This window comes from Echinops telfairi, unplaced genomic scaffold (assembly GCF_000313985.2).
Source record: "Echinops telfairi isolate 266 unplaced genomic scaffold, ASM31398v2 ScPeMD7_7424;HRSCAF=8462, whole genome shotgun sequence".
Taxonomy (NCBI): domain Eukaryota; kingdom Metazoa; phylum Chordata; class Mammalia; order Afrosoricida; family Tenrecidae; genus Echinops; species Echinops telfairi.
In genome coordinates, this window is record NW_022111324.1 from 68,567,967 (window position 1) to 68,579,295 (window position 11,329).

At 39.5% G+C, this 11,329-nt stretch overlaps 1 protein-coding gene across 5 annotated transcripts in view; it reads right to left on the minus strand.

Annotated features, from left to right (window-relative positions):
• Positions 1-11,329, minus strand: part of BPNT1 (3'(2'), 5'-bisphosphate nucleotidase 1) — a 23,321-nt gene that overhangs the window by 8,263 nt on the left and 3,729 nt on the right. For 3 of the 5 annotated variants that reach the window (XM_045298047.1, XM_045298046.1, XM_004699906.2), the window contains 6 exons: positions 7,167-7,206; positions 6,024-6,151; positions 4,593-4,697; positions 3,813-3,920; positions 2,239-2,287; positions 469-560 (listed from right to left, as the gene is read on the minus strand). In XM_045298047.1, coding sequence (XP_045153982.1) covers positions 469-560; positions 2,239-2,287; positions 3,813-3,920; positions 4,593-4,697; positions 6,024-6,151; positions 7,167-7,176 — 492 coding nt within the window. In that variant the 5' untranslated portion in view covers positions 7,177-7,206. Of the gene's footprint in view, positions 1-468; positions 561-2,238; positions 2,288-3,812; positions 3,921-4,592; positions 4,698-6,023; positions 6,152-7,166; positions 7,207-11,329 lie in introns of those variants that run through there. The other 2 variants (XM_045298048.1, XM_045298049.1) reach the window with 1 other exon arrangement.

The following is an 11,329-nucleotide window of genomic DNA, read 5'->3' on the forward strand; positions in this document are numbered from 1 at the left end:
TGAGTTGCTGTGGATTTGTTTCTCCAAAGTACCTAGACTAATACAGTATTGTACTGAACACTACACAGTATTACCTTGAAAACAACATGGTTAGCATTTTTTCTTAGTCAAAATGATTAATATCTTCAATGTGTTTTAAAAACCATCTGAAAATCAGGTGTCTTGATATTCAAGTGAATCAAAAGCCAATATCCAGAGTTCTCAAACGTTTGCATCTGATCATAAGGCATACATAAGAATATATGTAAATACATACAGTAGATGTGCGTGCACACATACATTCCTGGCACCACCTCTCCCAGAAGCTTTCATTCAGTATCTTGGAGTGTGACTAGAAATCTGTATTTGAAAAAGGTCCTCTGATGATGGCATGTGTGACCAATATAGAAACCACTGGATTCGATATCAGGAATCATAAAACTCTATTACGTATTCACTAAAGTATTTTTGTACCATCTAGAGTTTTACCTGGTAGTTGTAATATGGCTGGTTAATAATTCCTGCTATGGCTTTTCCTTCATAAGCAATTCCTATAAGAACCGTTACATTGTCAAGAAGACCTACGTTAAAAAAAAGAAAAGAAATGAAGATGTATTTAAATAACTTCCATGCTATGACTCATCACCAGTACCTCAATGTCTCAAGCTATTTTTGAGTAAAGGTAAGGAATTTGCAATGATTCATCCATGAACAATCTTATGGCAAAATGCACAAATTATAGGAGAACTGGCTAGTGAGAAAGAGAGCCTATGGTCACTTAATTGAATTGATAAGCATGGTTTCATTAGGACAATTTAGGAAGCAATTAAAAAAATCTACCATAAACTCTGCAGTCATCTAGATTCCTATGAGAGCCTCTTTGCCACTTTCCAACTCACTTCTACTAACGGGACCACACCCTACCTTTGCATTTCAAACCTTTATAGCAACGTTTCTCAAAGTTAGGTGCACAGTCTTCCAAGACGCGTTAGAATCAACTGGTGCACTTTTCAGACAGAGATTCCTGAGCATTTTCCCAGAGCTCTTGAAGGAAAGTGAGCAAATGGAACCAAGCCTACATTTTGAACAAGATCTCTATGTGCTCATGCACACTAAAGCTGTTTCCTTTCCATATTCCTTAAAGGGTTACAAAGACTTCCAGTACACACGTACACACATTGATTCACTCATGAGATAATACATTATATACAAGAACAGAGAAAGAAAAAGATTTTTATCCTAGTAATTATGGGGCATTCTAAAAAAATGTATTGCCTTCATTTCAAGCAAAAAAATTCTAAACTCAAGCTATGTTTCTAAAATCTGAAACTTTGCCCCCCAGATTGGTCATTTTTACTATTATGCCAACTTTATTTTAGTTTGCTGTTTTCTCATCTGAAATAACTGTAGAAAAAAATCTTATACTGTGTCAACAAAACTCAAGGAAAGCCTGTGAAGTGAGAAGTGGTTCACCGTTGAAAGGAGTAGTCTACCAAGTAAGTGGGATGACATGGGATGCTGGGGGTGGCAGAGCCAGAGTGGTATAGCTGTGGTTTCCTGCTTCTGAAAATACGTTAAACCTGGGAGGGGAGTTCAATATAATCCTTTGATAACATGGTCTGACACATTGACTCTCCGTTGAGGGCCATTAGTGTCTGTGGGCGCCCTGGTGGCATAGTGGTTATGTGGTGGGCAGCTAACATCAAGGTCAGTGATTGAAACTACGAGCCGCTCCACGGGAGAAATAGGATTCCTTCTACTCCCGCCAAGCGTTACAGTCTGGGAAACTCATAGAGGCAGTTCTACCCTGTCCTATAGGATCACTGTGAGTTGACCTTGACTCAAGGACAATGAGTGAGTGTATGTGAAGGGAAACCTGGTGGCACAGTGGTTTACGCACTGAGCTGCTAACAAGGCCAGCAGTTTGGAAAAATGGGGGTTTTGGATGCTGTAAAGATTTATAGCCTCAGAAACCCAAAGGGGCAGTTTTACTCTGCTCTAGAGGACATCTATAAGTCAGAATCAACTCGATGGCAGTGCATGAGTGTATGTAAGGTATAATTAAAGGAGAGGAATTTTCTCCCTGTCTGACTTGACAATTGTGGGTATGTGTAAACAGCGAAGATGAACACGAGTAGAGCTTTAGGTAAGACACATAAAATATGATACTGGCTTTTCACACAATGCATGCAGTATCTCATGTTCACAAGCCAACAGTCCATCCAACTGTAGTCAAAGACAAACACAAGAGATATGAACCTTCAGTGTATTCCTTGGTGCCATCCAGAGGATCAACCCAGACCACAAGCTGGAAAAAAAAAAAGAAGAAATATCCAAATGAAGAAAGTGAAAGTTTTGAAGTAGATTTAGTAAAATGATCCCAGTCTTTTATCACTTTTGACCTTATAATATGGATGGATGAATGAAGTCAATACTATCAGTTTTGGGAGCCCTGGTGGTTACACGCTGGACTGTGATCTGCAGGGTCACTTGTTTTGAAACCACAGCCCTTCCTTGGAAGAAAGTCAGGGCTTTCTCCTCCCGTGAACAGTGACAGTCTCAGAAACTCACAGGGGCAGTTCTATCCTGTCCTACAGGGTCACTATGAGCCTGCATCAACTGGATGGCAGTGAGTGTGACAGTCAAACAAAAACAAACACACCTTATTGCTTTGTAATTACTTTAAATCAGGGAAAGGCCAGGTCTAGGTATTTTAAACAGGAAATGCTTCACTGATGAAAGTCCATTGCCACCAGAGCTCCAAGCACATGCTGTGAACAGACTGAGCTCAGATGGCCGTACGTGAACACTAGCAGGGTGGCTGCAAAGCCGTTTAGAACAGTGTGTGGATGCTGCTCATTTCTATATGTAAGTGCTATTTCTTTTCTTTTTAATAACAGCAGTCTGATGAACACACAGCTCATATATAACAGAGAAAAATGAATAGTTCATAAAATTGGCAGACTAAAAAAATACATACTGCATAAAACTTTTAACCCAATTTGAGAACATTTGGTCATCAGCTACGCTAACCATAATGCTTGATGGGCATCAGGTGTCTGTGAGAGTAGACACTGTCTCATTTTCTTTACATTCACCATGCTACATAATGAAGCACCTTTCTCAGCGTAACTGCTCAATGAATGGTGTTAAGTGAATTAACATTAAGGAATTATGGTGGTTATTTGGAATCATGCATTTAAGTAACCATTAAAAAAATCAAAGGGGTGATTTTAAAAATCTCTTAAAAATATAATGCACTAACCTGTTTCATCTCCTTCTAACTTCAATTGCCAATTAAACGCATTTTTGTCAAACCTGCTATAAAACAAATTAGATTTTCTCCCTAAAAGCATCTTTAATAGTACTTTCAAAGTGGAAAGGAAACTGAAGGGATGGAAAAAATGAACCCTAAAGTGCAAAGCTTCTTAAAACTGGGGGTCGCAACCCCATGTAGGATGGTGTAACTGAATGTGAGGGATGATCATGAAAAATCAGGCAACAGTAAAATGTTCCTGAATGTGCAATGAGCAAAAAAATAATTCAAAATCAAACGTGCAATAAAGCCAAGGTGTTTGTGGTAGCACTTGCCCGTGTTTCAAATTTCTTGGGCAAAACGGGGTTGTGAGTGGAAAAAGTATGAAGAAGCCCCCCTCTAAACCAACACAGTAGACATTCCACAGGGCTATCTGACACTTCTAGGCTGGCATTGAAAGATTTCAAGTTCCTGGCTTGTCCCTATTTTATAACCACCAACTTTTCATCAATTTATCTCCTTTGCTATGGTATAAAGCAAAAGTTACGAGAGAGTTGAGTATAAATACGAAGCATACATCTTCTTCTTTAATAGCACTGTACTGCGATGGGCACGGTTGCTTCAGTATCTCCTCCCACTGACCATCTTCAATCAGCTCTTGGTCCACTTCTTCAGAAGGCAGGTCCTACAGCAGAGGTAAGTAACACTGGTGGTAAAACTGAAGCTACACAGAGTTTGCATGCTGCCTCAGTAACAGATGGCATGCAGCGTTGCAGTTTTCCCGGGCCTTTCCCAGTTAGCACGTATTTTTAGAACTTTGAAAGCAAACCTAATAAAACTGCAACAGACATGGTACATGGGTTCATCAAAGCTAATCACAGACTATCCCAACATTCATTTCCTTATCTGAACAGATCACATAAGGAAAATATTTTTGAAGTATTTTAAACTTACTTAAATAAGTAGCAGTGATATTGCATCATTCTTCCCCCTCAATTATAGGAGATGGCAGTTCCTTCGGTAGCAAGCATGCTTTCATTCAAACAAGCACACACCCACAACCACTTTACTCCAACAGTCTACAACTGTGCTCATCCTAGTCTAAATGATTCATATTACAGCAATAGGCACATCTTCTTTGTCCAAGCGTTGAGGCTTAGAAACGGACTAATCATAGTACTTTAATCAGATACGGCCTTCAAATCCAAGGAATACCATAACTAATTTTCCATGTTGAAACACTGGATAAAATGTTTGAACTCCTAACAGTGATTTGTTAATCACTAAGATGTCAATTAGAAACCCATAGGGTAAATAACAATTTTCAAATAGCATAGTTCTGACAGCTCGCTCTTACCTCTTCCCCTATAATTGTGAGTTTGGGGAACTTCTGTGCCAGTGAAGAGCATATGCTCATCTGTGCCAGTCGGTCAGCTTTGGTCTGCAGGTCTGTGGCACTTGTCTACAACAAAGAAGGCATAGTTTTGGCGGAACAAATGTCAAATAAGGAGCTCTGGGGGCCCAATGGTGAAGCACTCAGCTACTCTTAAAAGAGATAAAGACCTGGTGATCTGCTCCCATCAAGGTTACAGCGTGAGTCCTTTTGGGTGGGGGAAGGGGCTGTCTTTCTGCTCTGTCACAAGGGGTCACTCGGAGTTGAGATCAACTGTACAACCCCTAACAACAGCACAACAATGAAGAACAGGCTTTTCTCAATCTGATTCTTAATGCATGACTGCCTGTATCATGTAACTTACTCTGCCAGTTTTTAGATTTTGGGCACTTAACACTAAATGAGTCAGTTAGGTTCTTGGCTTGGTTTATCACATGGGATTAATTGTAATTAAAGTGTGGAAAGGAGCTTTCAGATTATTTAGAAAATTTTCTCTCCAAGTTCAGAAATTCCTTTTCAGTACTGCTATTTTGTTTGCTTAAGTAGGTTAAGAGATAGGAAATTCATAACTTTTCCAGGCAGCCAAAGTTAAATACTGCTAGTTATCTGAAGTCTATCGCTTTATGTGAACCTTTTTATAACTTCCGTGTTTATTCATTAATCACAATGCTAATAATTCAAGGAGTCTTCTATATAAAAATAATTTCCATTTTTAAAATTCTAATACTTAATACTTAAATTCTAATAATTCATAGAGTAAATTCTAACATTTAATTTAAATTTTTAAAATTCTAATACTTAATTTTTAAAATTATAAAGCTTGAGGGACATATGACACTCAATTCATATGTTAGATAGTTGAACTGGAATTTTCCCTCTTTAGGATAAATATTTCTGCTCTTTCTATAGACATGGTGCTAGACCTCATCATTCTGGATATCTTGTTTGCCAAATCTGATTCAGACCTATCTCTTTAGAAATAAGATGTGGAAAGATAAAGCCCTACAACTGTATAAATCTAACATAACAACAACATAAAATCAATTCAAACAATGTAAGTGATGCTGAAAAAAATATCTGGGCTATGGTGGCAAGATGGATGAATGCTTACTACTTGATTATTTTCTCCATTTCCTATTTTTTTATAATAGAAAACTGTATAGAAAAATAAAACTGATGGGTAGCCTTTTGAAAGCACATCATTGGCTTATTATTGAATGTACAGGAAGTCTTGGATAATTTTCAAAGCAGAAATGGAGTCCATTTGCACTAAGGGACCTGCAGTTGCTATAAGGGAGACATTTAATTCTTTTACCGGTTAGTCTGTCCAATGCATCCTTTAGCCAGGCCTTAATCAACCTAAATGAAGTATGAATGAGAAGAGACTTCGAGTACCTTCTCCACAATGCCCAGGTCTCCTTCAGCAATAACACGCCTGACGATTGCTCCTGCTTTTTGAGCAATAGAATATGCTGAAGCTACCAGCCGCATCAACACGGTGTGACTGGAAGCCATGGCAAGCTCTAAAAGGGAGTTGAGAGAAGTGTTTCGTTATCTTCAAAGTCAGCTACAGGTTATGTTTATTTGAATTCAACTTAACACATAGTTATTGAGTGCTTCCTTGAAACTGAGGGGAGCCGTGGTGGTACAGTGGTTAAGTGTTGGGCTGCAATCCACATGGTCAGCAGTTTGAAACTACTAGCAGCTTCTCTGAGGGAGGGACGCTTTTCTACTGTCACATCTTTTTCCCATAGAGCAGCTGATGCGTTTAAATCACTGATCTTTCCATTGGTAGCCAAGTGCTTAATCACTGTGCTACAAGGGTTCCTTTAAAGTTTACACTATTCGATAGGGAGAGTTTAAAGGCCACTACTTATCTAACTGAGCTGCTACCCCAAGAACCACCCTGGTTTCCAATGCTCACTGTGGTCAGCTAAGACCTCAGTTCAGATTGCTTCCCTACACAACTTCTCTCTCTGCCCACTCCCACTGCCCTCCCTGCATTCACATCAAGTGGTGTACACCAAGACATTCTCTAACACAGCAGTCGCAACCTGTGGGTTGTGACCCCGTTATGGGTCAAACAACATTTTTCACAAGGTTTGCCCGATTCATAGCAGTAGCAAAATTACAGTGATGAAGTAGCAATGAAAATAATTTTATGGTTTGGGGTCACCACAACATGAGGAACTGTATTAAAGGGTGGCAGCATTAGGAAGGTTGAGAACCAATGCTCTAATACATCCTCCAACCTCAAAATCCAATCAACATTGTTTCAATGCAGTAAAGGAACAAAATACATTGATAAAGAAAGACATGATAAACCTCTACCCAGCAACTGTCATCAGAAACCATCAGTTTCTGAACTGAATATGTGCTATGGTATGCCTCTTCATACACTCTTCCTATTATCCACCTTCTATTCAGAGGGGTTGTAAACATAATTGAGATGTACTCAGGGAAAGTGTTTGATACCCCTATGGAATTAGGACGAAAATAAAATGGAGGTCTATGTAATTGAATGGTTTCTCTCCTTACCCATAATCATGCTACATTCCTTTCCTTGGCAAGCCAGGTGCTACATGTGGAATAAACGGATTATGACCATTACAAATTCAGCAACATCTCAAATAGAAACCAGAAGAAATAATTTGGCAAATCTAGTCATATTCCTGATTTATTTTTCACTGGAAAAGCCATCTGTAGGCCAGTCGTTTGTACGACCCCGAAGTCCTAACACTGAGGATATTTTGATATGTGTTGGCTTGTTCCTTTAGTCTCCATGTGATACAAGACTCCATCTGTGAGCGGCGGATCAGTTTCTTCATGCATGGCGGTGTTAGAACTTTTCACAGCTATCGCTTACCTTTGAGCCTGCTAAAACAATCATCTGGGCCGTGACAGGTTTCCCGCTGACATGACTAAACCACTTCCTTTTACCTTTGCCAAGTCCATGGTTACTTTCTTCCAAAGGGGAAAGAACAACTTCAGCTTTTTCCCTTCTTGTATCTTTGTCACAAAATGTATATTATACTTATGAACTACCAATGAAAGTCAACAGCAGCTTCACAGTAAGAATGAAATTTGATATAAAGCACAACAATGATCTACAAACAGATTCAAAGGTTATTTTTTGTTGGTCAAAAAAAAAAAGTCTCTACCATTTTCTCTCAAGTACCTTATGGGTCCCAACTGAATCAGTGATGAACTATTATTATCTCCTACCTTCAATTTTTCCATATATATATATATATATATATATATATATATATATATGAAAGTTTTATGCATATATATGCACATATATATACATATGCAGTTTTAGTTTTTGGTATTAAAAAATGGCTAATCATATAATGAAAACATCTTATCAGTAAAAGAGGTTCCCTTTAGTCTGCTTTTTCCTTGTGGGCTGGCTGGGCCCCCACTGAGAATCACCTTTTATGTAGCAGATTTAGAGCAAGCCTCAAACTGGTTACAAGTAAGGTGATACCCTTTCTTACAGCTGTTCAAATTAGGCCCACTGTACTTCTCCTCTACTAGCTTTATACCTTCTGGTTCCTCCAACACTACCTTTCAAAAACATGTCCTCCTGAAAGCTTACTGAAAAGCAGCACAATGTTATGAGTATGGGTCAACTGCCTGTGTTCAAACCCTGGCTCTGGCACACGCCTGGTGTGTAATGCTGGCAGAGCCACGGGCACGCTCAAGGCTCAGCTGTATGAGGAAGAGAACCACAACCGTAAGAGGAAGAGGAACAGAACATAAGTACTATTGTGATTACTAAGTGAACTGCTACTAACCAGGCACTTACAATTCTCCCTGGTACAAAAAAGCACTGAGTGTCTATCCTGGAGGCAGTGTGTAGGGGCAGAAAAGTTCCTACAGCTTCTGCAACAGCGTTTTGACTCTGGTGATGCGATTTAATGAATTTGACCTTTCATCTCAGGACAAACTCCTTTTCATGTTCTGGGCTCAGGGATTCCAGGAAATATGAAAAAAGGCCATGGAACATATGGCTTTCAACCTATCAGCTCATCTGTTTGAGAAATTATTGCAGCTGCCTAGAGGGTTACTTTAAAAGGATACAGAATAACCTTTATCTTTTCTTTTTTTTAAAAATTTTCTTTAACCATTTTTTCAATTCTTCTTATTTTATATTTTATTTTTTTAAATCATTTTATTAGGGGCTCATACAACTCTTATCACAATCCATACATGCACCCATTGTGTCAAGCACATTTGTACATTTGTTGCCCTCAGCATTCTCAGAACATTTGCTTTCTACTTGAGTCCTTGGTATCAGCTCTTCATTTTTTCCCCCTCCTTCACGAACTCTTGATACTTTATCAATTATTATTACTTTGTCATGTCTTAAACTGTCCAATATCTCCTTTCACCCACTTTTCTGTTGTCTGTCCCCCAGGGAGGGGGTTACACGTAGATCATTGTGATCGGTTCCCCCTTCCTCCCCCCCCTTCCTCTTCCCCTTCTGGTATCGCTACTTTCATTATTGGTCCTGAGGGGTTTATCTACCCTGGATTCCCTTTGTTTCCAGCTCTTATCTGTACCACTGTACGTCCTCTGGTCTAGCTGGATTTGTAAGGTAGAATTGGGATCATGATAGTGGGGAGGAGGAAGCATTATAGAACTAGAGGAAAGTTGTATGTTTCATTGTTGCTATACTGAACTCTGACTGGCTCTTCTCTCAGAATAACCTTCCTTTTTTTTTTTTTCCCGGTGTTTGTTTTTTAATGGTTCTTTTCAGTTTATTGCATGAAGGAATTACACTAGTCCTAAAATTTTAAAAGTGGACCCCAAATGGTTACATCACACAAACTGACATTTTAAACTTGTGACAAGGGACAGAGGGAATTTTTCCACTCATTGCAGAATAACCTTCTTTAACCCTATGAATGTCAAATTTCTCTTTCACTTAAAAATAAAAGGATACAGAATAAAAGAACCAAATCACTACTGTTTCTTTTCAGAGATGGAAATGGGCATCTGGAACTTAATAAAAAGATGGTGAGTATAGTAAGAATTTACTCACTGCCGTCCAGTCAATTCACGTGAGCCTATCGGAAAGGGTAGAACTGCCTCTGTGCGAGTCCAAGACTGTAACTGTCTGTGGGCGCAGAAAGCCCTGTCTCTCGCCCTCCAACTGCAGACATTTCTGGTTGAAGCCCAACTCGAAGCCACTACGCCACCCAGGTTCCTCATAACAAGGACTAGTACATAAAAACGAACGGACAAAGCTGCACGGCCAGGACAACGCTTCGAGAGCCAGGAAAAGAAAAGGATCGGAAAGGGGGAAATGGGAAGGTACACCAAGGGGACTGCGACAGGCGAGTTGAAAAAAATGTGTTGCATTTCGCTTTGTTTTTTAAAGATGAATGGCAAGTTTCCAATTAAAACACTAAGATTACTTGTCATTGGAAACTAATCAAATGATAGTAAAGTTCATCTAGAAAATAAAAAAACTTTATCAGGACAGAAAAAAATTCTAAAAAACAATGACGACTCCTCTGAACAGCTATCAAAATATGCTATAAAACTATAGTAATAAAATAGTTTAGACCTGGGGCAAAATGAACGCAAAATTATGGAATCAAATAAATACGTACAATTGTGCTTGATCGATGTCCCTCGTGGACCCAGGGCCCTACAGGGGACAACACTGGAGACTCAGTGTCGGGACTGGCCCAGACTGACCCCGCAACACCGAGGCAAAACACTAAAGGCCTGCGGCAGAGCAAGGGTGGGGTGAGGAGCAGAGCTCCCAAGGGAGTACAAAGGATAGACCCTGGGGCCAGAGTGTGGCACCCCATCACACTTGACTGGAGGACACGCCTAGAGTTCAAAATTCAGAACTTGATCCATCTACAGGTTTTTCTTTCTTTTTAAAATATTTTCTTTTTCTTAATTAATTTATTCATTTATGGGTCATTGGCTTTCTTTTTTGTTGTCATCGCTGTGTTCTCATTCGTCGCCTTGTCTTGCTATGCCTTGTTTTTTGATGCATATTATTATCTCTACAGTTCTATCTAGATAAGATAGGCTGGATGAACAGTCTGGAGGAGAAAACAACGGGACTGATGGTTCTGGGGGGACATGGGAGAGGGAGAGGCGGGGGTAAGGAGGTGATGTTGACCAACCCAGGGACAGGGGAGCAACAAGTGATCCAAAATTAGTGGCAAGGAGGGTATAAGAAGCCTGGTAGGGATTCAGCAAGGGCAATGTAACTGAGAGAAATTACTGAAACCCAAATGAGGCTGAGCATGTTAGTAGGACAAGAGGAAAGTAAAAGAAAATAGAGGAAAGAACTAGGAGACAAAGGGTATTTACAGAGGTCTAAATACAGGCACGTACATATGTAAATATATTTTTATAGGATGGTGGGGAAACAGATCTATGTGCATATATTTATAGGTTTAGTATTAAGGCAGCAGATGGACATTGGAACTCTACTGAAGTACTTACTCAATGCAAGAACACGTTGCTCTATTAAATTGGCATTCCATGATACACACTTTCCCGACATGATTGCTGAAGACAAATGTGTGCATAAGCAAATGTGAAGAAAGCTGATGGTGCCCGGCTATCAAAAGATATAGCATCTGGGGTCTTAAGGGCTTGAAGACAAACAAGCGGTCATCTAACTCAGAAGCAACAAAGCCCACATGGAAGAAGCACACCAG